Source organism: Cynocephalus volans, chromosome 18 (assembly GCF_027409185.1).
Source record: "Cynocephalus volans isolate mCynVol1 chromosome 18, mCynVol1.pri, whole genome shotgun sequence".
In the NCBI taxonomy this organism is placed as follows: domain Eukaryota; kingdom Metazoa; phylum Chordata; class Mammalia; order Dermoptera; family Cynocephalidae; genus Cynocephalus; species Cynocephalus volans.
In genome coordinates this window covers 8385970-8407928 of record NC_084477.1, presented here as the reverse complement: position 1 = coordinate 8407928, position 21959 = coordinate 8385970, and the positions used below count along the sequence as shown (strand labels likewise).

At 36.0% G+C, this 21959-nt stretch overlaps 1 protein-coding gene across 3 annotated transcripts in view; it reads left to right on the top strand.

Moving 5' to 3' along the window:
- AHCTF1 (AT-hook containing transcription factor 1) overlaps window positions 1–21959 on the top strand; it is an 82109-nt gene that overhangs the window by 5296 nt on the left and 54854 nt on the right. For all 3 annotated transcript variants that reach the window (XM_063082891.1, XM_063082892.1, XM_063082893.1), the window contains exons 2-5: window positions 8294–8421; window positions 10578–10831; window positions 15399–15579; window positions 21211–21418. In XM_063082891.1, coding sequence (XP_062938961.1) covers window positions 8301–8421; window positions 10578–10831; window positions 15399–15579; window positions 21211–21418 — 764 coding nt within the window. In that variant the 5' untranslated portion in view covers window positions 8294–8300. The remainder of the gene's footprint in view (window positions 1–8293; window positions 8422–10577; window positions 10832–15398; window positions 15580–21210; window positions 21419–21959) is intronic.

Below are 21959 nucleotides of genomic sequence, written 5' to 3'. Positions count from 1 at the left end.
TCAGAACATTGTTAAAAGTTTGTAATTTTTGGACTGGCCCATGGCTCACTTGGGAGAGTGTGGTGCTGATAACACCAAGGCCATGGGTTCGGATCCTTGTATAGGGATGGCTGGTTCGCTCACTTGGGAGAGCGTGGTGCTGACAACACCAAGTCAAGGGTTAAGGTCTCCTTACCGGTTATCTTTTTTAATTAAAAAAAAAAAAGTTTGTAATTTTCGCAGTGATTTGAAATGTTTATCTTTGTCATAAGTAAAATAGTTCAGTTATTTCTTTTTTTCTTTCTTTCTTTCTTTTTTTTTTTTTTTAAAGATGACCGGTAAGGGGATCCTAACCCCTCACTCTCCTGAGTGAGCCACGGGGCTGGCCCAATATTATAGTGTCAGCACCACACTCTCCGAGGTGAGCAAACCGGCCATCCCTATACAGGGATCCAAACCCATGGCCTTGCTATCAGCACCACACTTGCCCAAGTGAGCCACTGGGCCGGCCCAATATTATAGCATTTCATGTATAGTATAAGAACCTTGTAACAATGTTTCCATTTCTCCTCTCCAGGGCTTTGTGCTTTTGTTGCCATGTTTTAATTGTAATTATGTTATAAACTTAATATATTGCTATCATTTTTTGCTTCATATAGTTTAAAATAGTCTTTAAAGTAGTCTTTTAAAGAGATGAAAAATAAGAGGGAAAGTTTTTTGTATTTACTAACTTATTTCCCATTTTTAGTGGTCTTTATTTTATGTATATCCAGATTTCCATGTAATATAATTTACCTTTTGGACTGGCCTGTTAGTTGACCTGGGAGAGCATGGTGCTGATGACATCATGGTCAGGGTTCAAATCCCCACACAGATCAGCGACAAAAAACCCAACCAAACAAACAGCCCCCCCCGCCCATCCCCCCAATAATAATATAATTTGCCTTCTGCCTGAAGGAATTCCTTTAACATTCCTTGTGGTGCAGGTCTGCCTGTGATTGTCTTTTCAGCTTCCGTATGTCCAAAAGCTCTTTATTTTGTTTTCATTTTTATTTATTTATTTGCCTTTTTATTTTCACTGGAGATAGAATTCTAGGTTGGCAGCTTTTTTTTTTCTTCCCCTTCTCCTTTTCCGCTGTCTTCTGGCTTGTACTATTTTCAAGAAGTCTCTTGTCATTCTTATCTTTGTTCCTCTGTTATATCTCTTTTTTCTCTGGCTCCTTTTAAACATTTTCTCTTTGTCCCTTGATTATGATATATTTTGTTGTAGTTTCGTCCTGTTTCTTGTGCTTGAGTTTATTGAGCTTTTGGATTTGTGGATTTATTTTTGGTCATTAGGTTTTCCGATATTAGACCATTAGTTTTTCTTTCCCTCTCTCCCTTTGGAGACTTCAATTAGGCCACTTGAGGTTGTCCCATGGCTCACTGATGCTCTGTTCTCCCCCACCTCCATCCCCACAAGTCTTTTTTTCTCTTTGCTTCATTTAAGTTTCTTTCTTTCTTTTTCTTTTTTTTTTTAAAAGATGACTGGTAAGGGGATCTTAGCCCTTGACTTGGTGTTGTCAGCACCACGCTCTCCCAGGTGAGCTAACTGGCCACCCCTACATAGGGATCCGAACCCATGGCCTTGGTGTTATCAGCACCACACTCTCCCAAGTGAGCCACGGGCCGGCCACATGCTTCATTTAAGTTTCTGTTGTGGGTCTTCAAGTTCACTAATATTGTCTAGGAAGCCGCTTTAATGTATTTCTCTACTGTAGAAGTTTTATTTGGTCTTTTTATGTTTTCAAATCTTTCCTTAGCATACTTATAGCTTCCTCTATCTTCTTGGATGTAGGGATTGTGGTTAAAATAACAGATTTAATGTCCCTGTATAGCAGTTCTAACTTCTGTGTCATTTCTGGGTATATTTCTATTGTTCCCCCCCCCCATATTTGAGTCATATTTTCCTGCTTCTTTGCATGCCTGACATTTTTTTGACTGGATGCCAGACATTTTGAATTTTACCTTCTTGATTACTGAATATTTTTGCATTCCTTTACATATTCTTGAGCTTTGTCTTGGGATGCTGTTAAATTACTTAGAAACAGTTTGATTGTTTTGAGGCTTGCTTTTTGAGCTTTTAAAAACAAAATCATAGCAGCCAGTAGACAAGGGCTAATTTTTCTCTTCACTGCTGAAGAACTCAATACCATAGTACTGGGGGCTCTACTCAGTGCCCCCATGTATTATGAGATTTTTCACACTAGAGCTATTCCTGACCCTGTGTAGGGGATTGTTTCTCCTGTGCTTTCCCTGGGCTCTGATAGTTTCCTTACATGCTTACGCTGATCACATGAAAATCTTGGGGAACCCGCTGCTGATCTCTGGAGCTCTCTGTATAGTCCTTTGTATTGTGGTACTCTGCCCTGTGAGTTCTAACTGCCTTTGGCTTTGTGGAATTCTCAACTCTGTCTCCTCAACTCAAGGAGACCCTTGGGCTCTGTTTGAGCCTTTCCTCCCTGCTCTGAATCCTGGATACTCTCTGTACACAGTAAGCTAAGCTGGGACAGTCCTAGAGGTCACCTTGTTTGTTTTCCTTCTCTCAGGGACCTCTATCCTGTCCAGTGTCAGAGCACCTTATATATTTTGTCCTGCATTTTAGGTGGGAGGATATATCTGGAATGAAAATTATGATTCTCTTTTAAATACTGTGGCTTTATTCTGTGTTTCAGCCAGTCAGTACTTCTACATTTTATCTTTCTTTTGTATTAAAGAGGACATAACAACCAAACCCCACCCAGCGTAAGAGATAGAACATTTATTATATTTCATTTTCAAAAAACTGCTTAGTTATTGTGTTATTCTTTCAGATGAACTTTAAAATTACTTTGTGAAAGTCTTTTAAAAATTCTACTGGGGTGATTTTGATTGAATTACAGTGATTGTAGAACTTTTTTAATGTCCATTACCACTCCTTTGAATATTCTTTGGAAAAAGCTACTGCATGGAATTCTGAAGGTTTTAGCTCTGGAGAAATGACTTTAGTTTTGAGTTTAATAAGAAAAATGGTTAACCTTAGTTTACCATTAAACTGGCTTTATCAAGGCTGTAGGGGAATACAACATAATATCAATGTGATCTGGCCTTTCTCACCCAAATTTTTCTAAAATTTCCTTTGGTACTAAGATGTTTAGGAGGAGGCAGGATCAATTTGTATAAATATAATGCTTTCAGCAACTAAGGTTTGTGCCTAGATCTTCATGTAAATATTAGAGGTTTTTGTATTTAGAGGCTAATGTCCATTACTTTCTATTGATGCATCCACCCTTTATATTGGGTTATACTTTTGAATCTATTTTGGATAATAAAAAACAAACTCCCACTTTTAATGACTAGGAAATCTGAAACATAACATTTTAGGTTTTGTGAGTTAATGGTGACATATGTGATACATTTTTTGAGGCAGTCTATTGAGTTTTTGTCTAAAAGTAGCATTTATAACCTGAACAGAAAGTTAAAACTCACATGTTTTAACTTTATCAATGATATTTTCAAAAATAATTTTTTTTCACATAAATTTTTTTGAGGGGAGATGTGGGTGGGATTAAGTACTTGCCAATTATAGATTTGGGTTGAGAATGAGAATGACAAAAAAAAAAAATTGAGAAACAAGACCAAAAGACCATTAGGCTAGGGATTAGTCCTGTGGCAAAGGCTGAGGCATTAGGAATAGAAATGATGGACTAGAATGCAGAAATATTTTGTTGGTAGAATGGACAGTTTTTGGTGATCACATATGGTAAGCAGGGAGAAGGGAAAGGAAAGCCCTTGTTCATGTATTCAAACCAATATTTTGTGCCTCTCCATAATGTGGAAAGTATTGGGATTAAAATAAGTAAAATACATATTTGATCCTTAGGAAATTTCAGGCTAGTTACGAAGATTAGACTTTGTAATAGAGGGGATACAAACAATTATACAGTGTGATAAGTGCCGTGATAGGGGAAGTACCAGCGTCACTGGGAACTAACTATAGCTTAATCCAGAGATGGGAAGAATGAGAAGGCTAGTTAGTGACCAAGGAAAATTTGTTAAAGAATCCTTGTCATAGCCAAGTCCTCAAAGTTTCTGGGTTGGTGATGGGATCATTGAGAAAGGACATAGAGGAAAGGGGACAAATTTATAGAGGAGGGGAAAGCTTGTTTGATTTTGGAAATGTTGGATTTTTGTGCCTTGGAAGCATCCAGATCGAAAATGTTTAGTGGTGCCTGTCACTTTGGAAGGCATTTGGTGTTGCTCTCCTACGGTATTTGAAGCAATGGAGTGACAGATTTCTTTCACCAGATGATCCTGAGATAGAGGATGGAAGTCTTGCCCATCGGAGATGAGAATTCTAGAATTGCCAGGTCAAGAGATTTATCTGTGTAAAATTATTATTTGGCAGATTATCATTTAAAAAGGTTGGCGAGGTTTATGCTCCTATATGCAGAGTATATATGCACATGTGTGTTTTCCTGTACCTTCTACAGTGATTGGCAAAAATTGTATTGTGTTTTAGCATGGCATTTTCTTGATGGATACTAGTTTGATTTGTGCCTTCTTTTCATCCTAAGATTCCATACATATCTCGTATGTTTTCAGAGTTGTATTTTTTATTTTATGTTTTGTTATTTAAAAGGTTCTTTAAGTAATTTTATTGTTTTTTATAAAAATGAGAAATGTTTTTAGAAATGTGTATGTATGCAAATATACACACTTTTATTCATTTGCTAGATATTAGGGAGTAATGTATATATAGTATGTGTGTAGGTAATAGGTGTGACCTCTTCATTCCACCAAAGTGTAACTTCTTTGCTGCAAATGAGTAGCGAATTGTACCAACAATGCATATTGAATAGTTCACTTGTCCTCTCTGATTTGAAATAGCTAAATATGCTTTTTATCATCTACTGAATTTTTGTGATTCTGTGTCTAGATTATTTGTTTCGTTGATCTATTTGGCAGTTACTAGCCTATATCACATTGTTTAAATTATTATAATTTTAATAATTTATAATTACCATGTTTTCACTAACTGATAAAACAAGAGTCTTTTCATTTTCTTGTTTGGTGGTTGTAGTATTTTGCTATTAAGAATGCTACTGATATATACAGTCTTAAGTATGTCTTTTCCTGTATGTATGTTCAAAATAAATATGCAATAAAGTCTAACATATGCTAGTGTATCTTTATTCTCTTAGACAGTAAAAGGGCTACAGATGCTTTATTTAAACCTCATGTATTAGCCATTATTATTATATTTATGTTGCCAGTATTTGTTTAGCTTTTTCTCATATATTTACCCGTAGTTTTGCCTCTTTTTGCCTCTCTGACCCTCTATCTGATTGTTCTTCTCCTAGATGAAGCCTTCTTCTACCTTGAATCCTTTAGAATTCTCTTAAAGTAAACTCAGTTTTTGTTTGTCAGAAAGATCGATTTTATATTCATTTTAAAGATAACTTGAGTAATATATAATTATGTATTGACAGTTATTTTTGCTTACAGTTTTACAGATATTCCAGGCTTCTGGCTTCCACTGTTACTGTTTTTTTTTAGAAGATGACTGGTAAGGGGATCTTAACCCTTGGCTTGGTGTTGTCAACAGCACACTCAGCCATTGAGCTAACCGGCCATCCCTATATAGGATCCAAACCCGTGGCCTTGGTGTTATCAGCACCACACTCCTCCCAAATGAGCCACGGGCCGACCCTACTGTTACTGTTGAAAGTCATTTCTTTTTATTTGTACTGCCTAGGATTTGCTGGACTTCCTGATTTCAGGGAATTCATGTTTCTCTACAAATTTGAGAAATATCTCTTAGAATATTGTGTTTTACTTACTATTGGAATTATATTTTGGGGAAATTTTGATTAAGCATGTTAGATCTCCTTCTATTATCTATAACTTTTAACTATTCATCTCTTTGTGCATTCTGAAAAAGTTTTTGGGCTCTCTAATTTAGTATTTTACTTATCCTTGGAGTTTATTTTTGTTAAATATTAAGTAGGTACAAAATAATTATATATTTGGTGAATACAAAAGAGTATTTTTAACATATAAAGAATCATGCGATGAATACCTGTGTACTTATCAAGTTTTAGAGAAAGAACATTACCATTACTTTGGAGTTCCTTTTGTATTCCTCCCTATTCCTTCCTCTCAAAGGTAACTATTGTTGACTTTGTGTTTATTTTTAACTTGTTTTCAGAGTCTGACCATATTTGCATCTCTAGGCAATATTTTGTTTGGTTTTGCATGCCTTTTTAGTTTTCCGTGTTTTTTTTTTTTTGACCGGTAAGGGAATCGCAACCCTCGGCACTGTGTGGCCTGCACTACACTCAGCCAGTGAGCGCACCGGCCATCCCTATATAGGATCCAAACCTACAGCCTCGCGCTACCAGCGCCGCACTTTCCCGAGTGAGCCACGGGGCCAGCCCCCATGTCTTTTTATTTATTTTTTATTTTATTTATTTTTTTATTTTTTAAAAAAGATGACCAGTAAGGGGATCTTAACCCTTAGCTTGGTGTTGTCAGCACCACGCTCAGCCAGTGAGCCATCGGCTGAGCCAACCGGGCCATCCCTATATAGGATCTGAACCCGTGGCCTTGGTGTTATCAGTACCACACTCTCGAGTGAGCCACAGGTCGGCCCCCATGTCTTTTTAATGTTACATAAATGTAGTAATTCTGCATATATTTTGTGCTTTATCATCTGACATTTATTTTCCTTGTTGCATGTAGCTGTAATTTATTTTCATTGGTACGTTGAATTTTTTTCCCATTGAGTTTTAAATTTATTTCATTTTATTTTTAGAAGTTCTATTATTTTTTTCAAATCTACTTTGCCATTTTTCGTAATAATTTTTACAGTTTCCTTTTCGTTATCAAGCTAAATCTTTGATTTCCATAAACATTTTAATGAATAGAACATAATAGAATAGAAAATAATTCTCTGGTAACATCTGTAGTCTTCGCCTATCTGATTGTACTGGCTATTGATTCTGGTATCTTTGTATGTTTTGTTATTTTGACCGTGAGCTCATTTTCTTTGGAATTTCATCTTTGAGAATTCTTTGTGATTCCAGAGGATATTTGCTTGTTTCTATGGGTTGCATGGAGTATTTTCAGCCTGAGAATACTTCATAATAAATTCTTCACTTGAGAATTTTCAGATAATATAGCTTGAATTCTGGCCACAAATTTGTGTGAAAGGAAATTTTCTTTTTCTGAGTCAGAGACTCAGAGCCATTGTTAAGGTGGACAGCTTTATTACTCCCCATCCTGTACAATGTATGTTTCTCTCAACTCACCTTTAGGCTGATGATACATATAGCCCTGAGAAATTTAATGGGGTAAGGGGAGGCTCCTCTTTGCTGTATTAGCTTTGTTAGCCTTAGGCTTTATCTTCTGGCCTCTGTGGACCTGAGTGTTCAAAACAAGATCCAGGCCACCAGGATTGGATTTAGTAGCTAACCCTCAAGACCAAAGCCAGCTTATGTGTCTCCTGCAATTCCTACCTTCTGTTCACTTTTGACTTTATTAACTTAGTCATTCAAAAAGATACTTTTATACTTTAACCAGCATTTTTGCTTGTTTTCAATGGGAGGGGTCATTCAGGGAATCTAGTCTTTTATATACTGGAATGCAGCTGTGCTCACCACTGTACTACCGATGCTGTAATTACATATATAATATCTGCATACTCTAGAACACATTATCAATAAATCTCTGATTAGGGGGTTATAGTTTTTTGTTTGTTTGTTGACAACTGGCCAGTACAGGAATCAAACCCTGGACTTTGGTGTCATCAGTGCCACACTCTAACCAACTGAGCTAATCAGCCAGCCCTGTATATTGGAAATGAAGGACAGTTGTAGATTTTTTTTTTTTTCCTATCCAGTGAAAGACATGTACCAAAGTCAATTTCTGAGGTTTCTTTTTCCTTTTTTTTTTTTTTTTTTTTTGATGATGAGTTCTTTGAGGTAGGTTAGGCAATAAGATGAATTGCATTGAACCGGTTTTCAAAGAATCTAGGGAATAATGTATGTCCTTAGGACATCTGGTTTAATGAATCTTTACTTTTCTAAGGCTGTTTGGGAAATACTTTCTTAGGAGAGAGCATTTCAGGCCGAGATGCACATGTATGTATTTTATAACAAGAGTTAGATTTTATTTTATTTACTTTTGTGTGGTGGTTTTTCCTTTATTTATTTATTTTTTCCTGGCTGGTAAAATCAAGTGTTTTGTAGTACAAATGTGTCATAATAATGTTACCTTTTACAAATATTTACAGTGTAATTATGCAAGACTTAACAGCTCAAGTGACTAGTGGTCTCCTGCAGTTCCCAGAAGTGACTATTCAAGCTCTTGGAGAAGACGAGGTAACACTAGAATCTGTGCTTCATGGAAAGTTTGCTGCAGGTAAAATATTGTTGCTGAAAATTTACTAATTTGACTGATTTGTAAGATAAATAATAAGTATATATCAGGGTTTCTTTGGAAGAAAAAAAGCAAAACCTGGGTAGAGTGGACTTATATAAATATGAGGGTAATTCAGAAAGTTTGTGGAGAAATAGAATTAGATAATACAAATCCTTCCGTGAATATTTTGAACACCCATCATGTAACATCTGTAACTACATATGTAACATCTGCATACTGTAGAACACATTATCAAGTCTCTGGGGGTTTATAGTTAATTTTTCCTTATTAAAAATCCCATGTATTTTTATCTATATATAGAGTATTGAGTATCTATATTTGGGAAGTAGAAATAACACACAGCTCATTTTTCTTTGTAATCAGTAAGTTTTACTGGTGATGAGTTTGTATTAGAACCTAAACAATTTTATGAATAGAAAAACCAGATTATAGCATCCTGGATGATACAAAATTTTCAGAAAGTTTTATTTTGTAATTTCATTAATCTGAATAATATTTTATTTTTTAGTATGTAGTTTATTTTATTTTATTTTTTTATTTTTATTTTATTTTTTGAAACAATTCTAACATTTATTTTTATTTATTTATTTATTTATTTTTTGTCTTTTTCGTGACCAGCACTCAGCCAGTGAGTGCACCGGCCATTCCTATATAGGATCCGAACCCGCAGCGGGAGCGTCGCCACGCTCCCAGCGCCGCACTCTCCCGAGTGCGCCACAGGCTCGGCCCTTTAGTATGTAATTTAGATTGTGTATATACGGCATAGAACCATATCAAAGAAGCCATTATATTACAGATTTCAGTCTAATGAAAGATACCGCAGAAGACTGTTCTGATAATAAGTTTCATAGCCGTCCTTCCTGGCAAGAAGGCAGCAAAACATATACATCAGTCATTAAGCTATTTACAAGTTTAAAAAAAAACTATTTACTGTGCTGTTTTCATGAATGTTAAAAGTAGTAAGTAGTAACTATACTCACTATGTCCCATGCCCTGTAACAACTTTTCATTGAGGTAGGTATAAAGTTTTTCTAAGTAGGGACTGTTTTATGTAGCTGAGAATCAGATAGGTTAAGTAACTTGATTACACAGATAGCCAGTCGCAGAAAGAAGCTTTGAACCCTGCTGTTCTGGGTCCCCACTGTGCCATGCTGCTTTCTTAAACTATATATATCCTCTCTCAACTATAAACTATAATATATCCAACTATCTACTTGGATACATGATGGACATCTCAAATTTAGCAGTAAAGGTTACTATCATTCATCTAGATGCCCAAGTAAAAATTCAGGGTCCATTCTTGATTCTTCCATTTTATTCACCTCCCTGTGTTTAATTCATCAACAAGCAAATCCTATTATTCTGCCTGTAAGATGAATTTCCAGTCAATCCACTTTTCTCTGTCCACAGCCACCAACCAGGGTATCATCTTCTTCCTACTTCTATTCTGTGTTCCCCTTTATTGTTTATTGTTTGCTTAGCTGTTGGAGTAACATTTAAAAACATAAATCAAATTGCCACTTTCTTTAAAACCCTCCTGTGACTTTACATTGCAGGCAGAATAAAATCCAAACATGACTCGTAGGCAGAGAAGGAGTTCTAATATTTCCTACACTTATGCTAATTATATCTTTTCAGTTAGAATGAATTCTTTAGTGATAGAATCATGTATTATATTTTATACCTGCCGTAGCTCCTAGTTTAAATCTTTTATGATATAATGTAGTGAAGTATGAGTTTTGAAGTTAGATGGAGTTGAGGTCTGTTTCCAGCTCTGTTACTTTGTAACTGTGACTTTGGGCAAGTTAAACTGTATTAAGCTTTAGTTGCTTTGTCTCTATATTGAGTTGTGATAAGGAATAAGTGAGATAATGTGTTTAACCACATAGCATGGTATCTTTACTGAATGATAACTTTATTATTATTGCAGTAGTAGATCTATTTATTTTACTGCTTTAAGGACTTCTCTGTTCTATAAATGCTTAGATTTCAATTTGGGGATAATATGTAAAGCTTTATGTAATTAGCTATATATATTATGTGTTTGTATTTAAAAAAACTAATGGCTATTTTGTTTTGCTGTGTACATACAAATTAAAATAAATATTTTTGCTTTTTTTTTTTTTTTCTTCTAGGGAAAAATGGGCTGGCTTGCTTAGCTTGTGGTCCACAACTTGAGGTAGTAAACTCTGTAACAGGAGAGAGGTTGTCTGCATATAGATTCAGTGGTGTAAATGAACAGCCTCCTGTAATTCTAGCAGTGAAAGAATTCTCTTGGCAGAAGAGAACTGGATTGTTAATAGGATTGGAAGAAGCGGCAGGGAGTGTTCTCTGTCTTTATGACATTGGCGTATCGAGAGTGATTAAAGCAGTCGTTCTTCCTGGAAGGGTAGGTGCTGTTTGAGATATCTGGACATTCCGCTTTCAAAACTGAACCCCTGCATGAGTGTGTTTGTGAAAATTCATTGAACTGTACATTTGTAATTGAAAGTCTTTGATAAAAAGTTCAAAGTAAAAAAAAAGTTAAAGATGATATATTATCAAAGGAACTTAATATTTAAAATATAACTTTCTTATTCTCAGTTAGAAAATTCCAAAATAAGAATAGTAATGGCATCTGATATTCTAATACTCTTTTATATGAAAAGTATCATCTGAGTTGTGAGGACACTCAAAGTTTGTAAAAATGTATTCATTCCTATGGGATTTTAAAAATGTTTTTTCTCTTTTTATTTGAGACTGTAGCCTTGGAGCAGTATGGAAAACATATCTTCACTATTGTTTAAGATTTTAATAATATGTTTAAATAATAGGTTCATTTATAATCACCATTTATTAATACTGTGTATGCCTTCTGTATGCCAGACATCTTATTCAATAGAAGTATTTTTGAATTCTGGGTTGTTTCTTCAGCAGGTTTATTGCTGCTTTTTTATACATGGTGAGAAAAAAGTATACACTTAAAGTACAGGCACACACAAGTGTAAAATCATAGAAGGGTAGAATTCTTTCTATACGTGATATGGAAAACTATGCACTTATATACACACACAAATATATGTATGTATGTATGCATATATGTATATATATGTATTGTATATAATCATAGAAGAATAGAATTTTTAATGTTAAAATGGAGCTTAATGATAAACATGTTCTTGCAGTTGAGGAAACTGAAGCCCAGTAAGATAATGTGAGGGTCTTAAGCAGTTTATTGTTACAAATCGAAATTATTCTTTATGCCCCTTGTCCAATCCTTCCCCATCTCCTTTTCCTTCCCTTCTCCCCCCTCTGATTACTCTAGATTTCTTCTCTCCCTCTGAGAGAATAATGATTACTCTGTTGATTTGCTGCCCAAATGATCTGTCTAATGGTGAGAGGCGTGATCAGGTCCCCCAATATTATCATAGAGCAGATGCTTCTGTCACTCTGGAATGGGCTCTATGGAGAAAGACATCCTCCTCCTTTCTTTATCTCTGCTGGTGACTCTTCTTGTTTCAGTGTACTCCAGTGGCTGGCGGACCATCTGCGTGGTGGTTGTGGTGTCTAGCCGCCTTCTCCGCAGCCGTGGTTATCATGGTGGCTGTGGTGGGCCACCCACATGGAGAAGATGATTTTGGCATGCTCCTTGGTGCTCGTGGTTTGCCTGTTTCTGGAGAGGGTCAGATCCCAGCTTCATACCCCAGGTCTCCAGGCGGGACCCAAGGCACTGGTGAGGTGTGCCTGGTTGTGGGTGGGGGGTCTGGTCCCCTGGCCCATAACTTTCTGTGGGAACCAGTACTTGAGCTGTGTGGTTGAGTAAATTGCTGCTTTGCTGCTGTTTCCCTAGGGAAGGCTTTTTGTGCAGCTCAGGGTTTAATGGTCGACCTTATAGGTACTTCCGGCTCTTCAGGTACTTGGTGCATCTGGGTTATGTAGAAACTCTGATCTGGACCTGAATCTTTTCTTTTTTTTTTTTTTTTTTTTTTTTTTAAAAGATGACCGGTAAGGGGATCTTAACCCCCGACTTGGTGTTGTCAGCACCACACTCAGCCAGTGAGCGAACCGGCCATCTGTATATGGGATCCGAACCCGGGGCCTTGGTGTTATCAGCACCGCACTCTCCCGAGTGAGCCATGGGCCGGCCCTGGGCCTGAATCTTTTCATCAAACTGCACCCCATGGAATTCTTCATTCCTGACCAGTCTCCTCTCAGTGGTCCTGCGTTGATGTGGGGCGGATCAGCTGTCCTTGCCGTGTCCCAGTTTTATCCCAGTGGACCTGTCCTCCCTACCGCCCATGCTCCATACTCCTCCCATGGGATGGGCCCTGTGCTGGTCCCTTGTGCTGAGTCACCAGCCTCTGAATGGCTCCCCTTTTTCAGCTGTTCTGGCTTCTCACTCCTGTGTGGGTCCACGGGAACCCTATTAGTGGTCTTGCTGTCCTGGGGGCCACCAAGTGCTCTTCTCCCCTTCTGCCTCCAGGTAACTCCATCTAAAGGGCACAGCTGCAGCATCTGCCGGCTCCAGCATTAAAGCGGCTGCATCCTGAAATGCTGAGAGCAGTTTTTTCTTTCTCTCATCGTGGTTTCTCCTGCCTTCATGAGTTCCATAGGTCTCTTCTTCTCTTCACCTGAGTTCTAGCGGCCCCAGCTTGGCTGATGTTACATTTTTATAGTTGTAAATTTGTTGATTTGTGGGAGAGAGTGACACTGGGGACCATCTATTCCACCATCTTGACCAGAACTCCTCTTAAGCAGTTTATAGCCTGGTATTTTATATGTACTTGCAAATGGTGATGGACAGACTAGAGTAGAAAAAAGATTTTAGAGGTAGAATTAATTTAGAAATTCACAGTGCTTCCTATAGATTAAGTTATGTGCTGGATTCTGGAGATAGATTAATTGAACTTGTTCCATACTTTCTAAAAGCTTATAGCCTAGTGAGACACGACAGACGTAACATTATAGCATAACTATAATAATTACTTTGATAAATTTAAGTACTTGGAACATGCGAACACCTGGATAATCCCTACTCAAAAGGATTGGATATTTCAGGCAAAGAGGCCAGCATGGGAAAAGTAACAGGCATTTGGGAAACTAGACTTAATTTAGAATGGCTGAGGGTGAAGGGAAGGGGGGGAGGTGGGGGTCAGATATGGTGAGGATTCCTATTGTGAATGTCCTCGTTTCTAATTAGGAGCCTCCTCATTAAAGTCTATGAGGAAGTTATTTTAAGTTTTAAGCAGAACTCTTCTGTAAAAAGCTCCTTGGATTGGGTCAGGGAGGGTATTGTATTTCAGATAAATAACGATGAAGAACTGAACCAAGGAAATGACAGTAGAAATGGAGAGGATGGGACACATTCAGAATACTGTGTACTTATAAGGTGACATGGACAGGACTTATTGATCATTTAGATAAGAGTGACTGAGAAGGAGTAAGAGTTAATAAATGTTCCTGGTTGCTCAGTTTAGTGGACGGTTGGTATCATATGCAAGAGGAAATAATATAGGAGAAGAAAAAGATGGGGTGAGTTGTGATAGATACCGTCTATAGAAGTTCAGCCAACCAGCTATTTTTTGACTATCGTACAGTATCTTCTCCTAAATACTCCTGTGTTTGTTTCTTCCTTCTCAAAATTAATTAAGATGGTATGATCAATCTCTTTATATAGTATTTGTTTGAGAAATGCAAACAATGCAGACAGATTACACAGCTCACTGGGAAGTAAGTTGCAGAGAATACGCTTCAGTATTTATAGACATTATTACAATAATTAGAAAAGGAAAAAAATCCATTACATAGTGTTTTTAATTTCAGAATAGTTTTGTGTACTAATGATATGGAGGAAGAGCCAGGCTTTTATCTATAATAATAAATTGGCCTGACAAAAACATTCATATTAATACATAAACCATACTCTTTTTCTTTATAGGACATAGATTATTATTATAGTAGAAATTACAAAACAGTCATCAAATGTCATACCTAATTAATTTTTGTGAATTAATAGGAAACAGAAAGAAAGCTAAGTATAAAATTAAATATGGATGATTAGGTACAGACATTTAAAATTGACTCATTAGATGAAGGGGAAAAATGTGACTCCATAAAGTAGCTACAATATAATTTTCTTTAAATAATTCAAATCCTTGTTAAGTGTCAGTGATGCCGTCACTGCCAGAGGTTTGTATGAAGTTCTTTAGAATTATAACCCTTTTAAAGAAATAAGACCTCTTCAGTCTTCAGGGCATAAACAGGACTTTAAAATCTTGGTTTTTTTAAAATAGTAAACAGTAAAGTTTTCTGTAATGATTTCTTTTTACTCTTAAGAAAAGAGGCCTCAAAGTGAGAACAATTTAGTTTTGAGTTTTACACTTAATGTTTGTATGGCGTGAATAATGTGGCTAGCTTTTTAAGCTTAAACAGAGATAATTACATATCTAGTCATGCATCACTTAATGATGGGGACATGTTCTGAGAAGTGCATCACTAGGTGATTTCATCATTATACGATCCTCACAGAGTACACTTGCAGAAACCTAAATGGTACAGCTTCCTACACATGCAGCCTGTTGGTCCAACCATTGCGGTATATGTGATGTGGTCTGTTGTTGACTGGAACGGCATTATTCAGTGCATGACAGTAGTTCAATATCAGAGGGTTATCAGGAACATTAAATGAGCCAATTAGCATGAGGCTTTGCACTTAGTATGCTCTCAGTAAACATGGATTGTTATTCCAACTGCATGATTTTTTAATATATTGAAATAATTGTAATTTCTAATATATTTGAATATTATGTTATTTGGATTCACAAGTTATCAAATGCAAGTTTATGATTCTGTATTTGATAATGTTTAAATCTATTATAACTGATAACCTGCTTTAACTTCAAAATTTGTTTGTTATGCTGTTAGTTGTATTTTCTCACTTTGTAGAAGAAAAGCAGATCATGTATTTTGCTTTCTAGGTAACAGCTATTGAACCTATAATTAATCATGGAGGAGCCAGTGTGAGCACTCAGCATTTACACCCAAGTCTGCGATGGCTTTTTGGTGTGGCAGCTGTGGTTACTGATGTTGGACAGATCCTTCTTATTGATCTGTGTTTGGATGACTTGTCATGCAGTCAAAATGAAATAGAGGCATCAGGTAATTAGTCATTCTTTTATTGAAACCAAAAATTGAGCACTCAAATATTCTGATGCAATGGATTGGTTTTTAATATTAGCCATCAATTTTTATGTAGAAACTTGTTTGTGTATCTTTGTTTCTTTTATTGTCTGGCACTGTGGATACTTCTTGAACGAGTTACTCTATTTTGTTGAAATTCATATACTAAAGTAGGCCTTGAAAAAGTAGAGATATTGATTTATTTGTTTGCAGAGGTATACTTGAATAAGATCTATTCTTAAGTAAATGCTAGAACAAAGGCTAAAGGTATAAAATCTTGATCCTTATCAGCCAGTATAAACTTACCCAACCATGTTTTTGTCATACTGTTTATGTTCCCATGGTAAGACCAAGATAGAAATGAAGTAATTTAATAGGAAATAACAGGGTAATTGAAAGTCTGTCCTTACCAGATAACTTCATAGTATAGAACTAATGCTATTCAAATTCAAAGAAAGTGTCGAGAGAGAATTTTTCTCCTTTAAATGCTTATATTTATAAATCTACTCTTTTGCAAGTGCTTTCAGTTTTTTAAGTTATGAGACTTATTTGATTGGCTTATGTGAAGAGGAAATGCTAACTTAAAAACTAAAATGTGTGTGTTTTAGTTATTAATTTTCAGGAGAGGACTATTTGACCCTGAAAAGTTTTTGACTCTGAGGACTTTCTTGATTTTTAAAGCAAGCCTAAAATATCAGTGTAGATCTTTCCATTTTATAGATCAGCTAAGAAATAGATATAAACCGTCAGTATCTTATCCAGTTTATAATGAGTGTAACTAATAAAAATTGTCAGTATATAATAAAACTGATTGATTAAAAGTAGTAAAAATTATATTTGACCAAAAATTGAATGAAGAACCAAATCATCTAAATAAAAACTTAGATATACAAAATATGACCTGGAAAAATTTGATTTGGCAGAAATAATGGCCATACATGTACTTAAAGAAAAAAAAAATTCTCATAGTGATAGAAGCTATACCTTAAAGTTTGATAATAAAAACCTGATTCATAAAATCCTGGGTAAAGTTTTTTTTGGGGGCGGTTGGCTGGTAAGGGGATCCAAACCCTTGACCTTGGTGCTGTAACACTGTGCTCTACCCAACTGAGCTAAACTGGGTAAAGTTTAAAAGAACAGAATTGATTAGCAGTAGCAACAGTAACTAAAAATGAATTTGTAGAATATTAGATGTAGTTTGACTGCTCTTTATAGGAAATTGATTAAAGAGGACCTTCCATAAGGACAGTGCTGGAGCAAGTGAGATTCAGATGAACACTGGGTGGCTGTGTCTTGCTGAGGAAAAATAACTAAGCATGGGCAGAGGAGATCCTAAGAGGCCGAGAGGCAGAATGTCACCATATGACTTCTTTGTTCAGACTTGCTAGGAGGAGCACAAGAAGCAGCATCCAGATGTTTCAGTTATATCTTCTCAGAGTTTTCTAAGTGCTCAGAAAGATGGACTCCTTTGGCCTTTTTGTTGTTCTGTTGTGAATGTTGCCCCAAAATCAAAGAACATCCCTGTCTATTGGCAAGGTTGCAAAGAAACTGGGAGAGATGTGGAATAGCACTGCTGCAGATGGCAAGTAGCCTTATGAAAAAAGGCTGTTAAGCTGAAGGAAAAATACAAAAAGGATATTGCTGCATACTGAGCTGAAGGAAAGTCTGATGCAGCAGGTAAAGGGAGTTGACAAGGCTGAAAACAAGAGGAGGAGGAAGATGATGGTGAAAAATAAATTGATTCTAGTGGTTTTTTTTTTTCTTGTCTATAAAGTATTTAACCCCCGCCCGAGTACACAACTCACTCCTTTTAAGAAAAATTGAAGTGTAAGGCTGTGTAAGATTTGTTTTTAAACTGTACAGTGTTTTTTTCTGTATAGTTAACATGCTACCAAATGTGTCTTTGGTTAGCCTTTTCTTGGTGGTATTTTCAGTAGCCACTAACCTTGCCTGGTACAGTTTGAGGGTTGTAAATCAGCATGGAAGTTTAATGCATGTTTTTGTTGGTGTACAGCACAAATTAGTTATGTATATAGGTGGCGGTTTTTTCATCTTCAGTCGTCTAATGCCGCTTATATGAAATAATTGTTAACTGAATACCACGCTGTAATTAAAAAAAAAAAATCGCAGCGTTTTATTGACATTCTAAATGCTTCTAAGTAAGTAGGTTTTTTTTATTTAAAAAGAAAATTGATCAAAGAATTAAATAGGCTTGATGGGCTTTTGTTTCAGAGTGTGTTTTGTGGATGATGTCATAGGTGTAAGGCTAATTAAAATACTTGTATTCATAATTAAAACTCTTCAAAGTGGTAGCATTAAAACATCCTTTAATTGAGAAGTCAGCAAGCAATAGATGTACAAAGACAATTTTATTATGAGAATTAGGAGACAATTGAATTTTATACCACAAAAAGATTGAGTTTTGGGGTGTAATGCAAAATTTTTCTTTTGCTTACAAAAGTAATTTCTGATTACAACTGTTTAGATTTTGCTGAAATACTCTAAAATAGAAAAATGTTCCTAGCACATAACATTGTATAAATATTGTTTTGCAATTCTCCCAAACTAAACAATATTTTTTACACATTTTCGATATCAGTACATAAAGGCCCACCTTATTCTTTTGAGTAGTTTTATAATATTCCATTGTGTGAACTGTTTACTTTGGCAAAATTTAATCACGTGCTGTTTTCTGAAAAAGTCATCAGAAGCAGAAGGGATTGGGAGGGTAACTGTTCAAGTACAATGTGATATGTATTTCTTCCTTCTTCATAACAACATTGAGGGAAGCTGACTTTGGGTGTTAAAGGGTGTGATCTAACCAACTGAGCTAACCAGGCAGCCCTACTTTATTTTTTTCTTTTTAATTAAAGATTTCAGACATCTTCAAGTAAATAGAATACAAGAATTTTCATATATCCATCACCCAAATTCAAGTTAATTTTAAAGATTTACCATTTGTGCATGTTTTTAATTTCCCATTCCCCCTTTACTTCTTTTCCTCTGCATTAGTTTAAAGCAAATACAAATACTGTACTACATAATCATAATGCCATTACCACTCCTGACATTAATAATAATTCTTTAGTATAGTCTAATACCCAATCCATAATCAAATTTCTGTGATTGTCTAAAGCATCTTTTTATGTTTTCATTTGAATCAGGATTCAGACAAGGTCCACACATTGTATTTGATGGTTGTATCTCAACTCTCCTTGAATGTACAACTATCCTTTTTCTAGCCTCTGTTTTTATTTATTTATTGTTAGTGCCACTGACTTGCTAAAAAGTTAGTTATCTGGTAGAATGCTCCACGTTTTGGAATTAACTGTGGTTTCATGTGGTGTCATTTATATTTTTTTATTTTCTGCAAATATAAGTTAATTTTGATTATAGGTTAAGGTTTATCATTTTGTCAAGGATACTTTGGAGGTGCTGGGCACTTCTTTTTTTTTAAAGATGGCCAGTAAGGGGATCTTAACCCTTGACTTGGTGGTGTTAGCACCACACTCTTCCAAGTGAGCTAACCAGCCATCCCTATATAGGGATCTGAACCCGCGGCCCTGGTGTTATCAGCACCACACTCTCTCAAGTGAGCCACAGGATGGCCCTGAGGCATTTCATATTGTATCACATCAGACGGAAAATGATGTCTAGTTGTTTGACAGTGATAAGGGGGTTCAGATGATGACGGCATGATTCTTCCTTTTTAAGGTTTCCCATCAACCTTGAAACTAGTGGCTCTCAACCTGTGGTGAATTTTGTCCTCGTGTTTGGCAATGCCAGGAGATATTTTTTGTTGTTAATACTGGAGGAAGATGATGCTACTGGCTGTTGTTGACCAGTACCCAAGGGGAGACAGTGGGGAATTGAAGAAACACACTTATGGGATCAGGAGGACTACACAGGCTGATGACTTGTGAAGCATCTTAGTTTATTTTAGGTTCCTTTTAATAAGCCAGTAAAAAAACCAAATTGTACTGATTAAGTCGGTATGTCTGGTACAAAGCTATTTATAGAACATTCAGCTGCCACAGCGTTTGAAGGTTCATGGCTAACTCATTTACAAAGCTCTCAGGGTCCTGGGTTCAAAGGTCACACCTCAAGGGGAGGGAGAAGGGGAAAGCAGGCAGAACAGGAAGCCAGCCTTGCTGGCTTAATCCCTAGAATAGCAAGGACTTTGTCAGATTGCTATTCAATATTCCACAACTGGCTGCTAGTAGTTAGAAACCAGGAATGCTGCTTAAAATCCTACAGTGCACACAGGATAAGCCCTCTTGTAGATTAGTTCGGTTTCTGTTGCTTGTAACAGAATCCTTGAAACTCGGTAATTTATAAAGAAATGAAATTTATTTCCTACAGTGCTGGGGTGCATCTGGTTAGGCTCTTCTTGGTGGTGGCTCTGTATAGTGACGCAGGGTATCACATGGCTATTGGCTGAGCAAGTGAGAGCAAAGCTCACTCATTCTTCTTATAAAACCATCATAAACCATACCCGTAACCACCCATTAAACCATCAACACATTACTCCATGGATGGATCAATCCATTCACTAGTCCTCACAATCTAATCACCTTAAAGACCCCACCTTTCAGATGTCATAGTTGGATTTCTGTTATGAGGGAGATTAAGTTTGTAATAAATGAATTTTTGAGGGATACATTTGACCAATAACACCTCCACAGCAAAGAATTATCTGACCCAACCTGTCGATAGTGCCAAGGTTGAAAAACCCTGCTTTAAACTGATTGTTTCATTCATTGAGATTGTTTCATTAATCTTATTTCATTAGAGGTTGCAAAATGATGATTTTTAAGTTCTGTCAATCTGGATAAAAGATTTTCTCCTTAACTAGGGCTATTTGCTTACTCTGAAATATAATTAGTTTGGAAAAGGCAGGATAAGTGTTTACTGTTTCAGTACTAGTTTTCAGAGTAATAAGTTTGTACCAAATTGCTTCCCATGGTTCAATATATAAGGTCTTTTGCAGGTGGGGAGGTTTGGCTCCCCCCCACTCACTTTTTTTTTTCCTTTTCTTTTCTTTTTGAGTATTATGAACTCATGAGGTTTATCATACTTAACGTTTTACTTGTTTTTATTGTTTTTGATGCTCAAAATGTCCTGTCTTTGCAAATGAGGGCTCCACATGTTGTCTGACACATTCCTTTAGTGTTTGATAACTTCCTAGATTTCTGGCGTAAGATATACCAGTCTCATCTTACGTATTTCCTGCTCCAGACCTGGAATTAGCCATTCCTTCAAGGAAATATTTAGGTTGTAGTTCTAAATTTGAATAAATAATCAGCTTTATTTATGATTGTTAAGAAAATGTTTGACCCTTTTAAAAAAAGATTCTACCCTTAGATAGTATTTGGGATGTACTGAGAGACTTTCTTAAAAATTACACAATTAAATGTATTTTTAAAATTTTAGCATTTTAATAGATAAAGAGGGCTTTTTCCTAGTTCAGCATGCTTTGTCATCACTAATCTTTATTTTAATTGGCTCCGTTTAATTGACTCAGTCGATTCCATTTGTGGTTTGAATAATGGATGACACATTTGCTTTTATGCTGTTCATAGTTTGTTAATCTTGTTTTATTGTTTTTAGACCTTGAAGTTATAACTGGTATCCCGGCTGAAGTACCACACATCAGAGAAAGTGTGATGAGAGAAGGACGCCATCTGTCTTTCCAGTTAGTAAGTCCATCAGGAACAGCTGTTACAACTCTTAGTTACATAAACAGGACAAACCAGCTTGCTGTAGGTTTTTCTGATGGCTATCTGGCACTTTGGAATATGAAAAGAATGAAAAGGGAGTAAGTATAACTTTTTTTTCTTATTTGATTATTGGTAGTTTCTTTTTGAATATAAATTGTACTTGTAATATTTGAAAATTAGCATAATGAGAAAAGGGTAGGGTAGATTAATGAGTATGAATAATTTTTCATTGCACTGTCATAATTTGATATGATGAAGGAGTGACAGCACATGAATTTAGGTTGATTCTTTCAGTGTTTATTTAAAAAGCATTGCATGTATTATAGTGTTTCATTTGCTAATAAAGCATGACTGTAAAGAAAAACTGTATTTGTGTAGTATGAGTACTTTCAGAGGTACTCTTCCCTATAACCGTCTGTGTAAAGTAGCAGTTTAATAAAGTGTTCTCAGCTGACAAAAACAGGATTTTTTAAAATCAAAGTTATAAAATACTTGTTTTTTAAAAAAATTTATGCTGTTAGAAACTCCTCCAAACGTAATTATATTAGTACTTGTTATCTATGGCATTAATATTACCTATAATATTGAGGGAGGTAGCAAATAGACAAAGATTTTTAAGTTCATCTCTGTTAAGAGTTA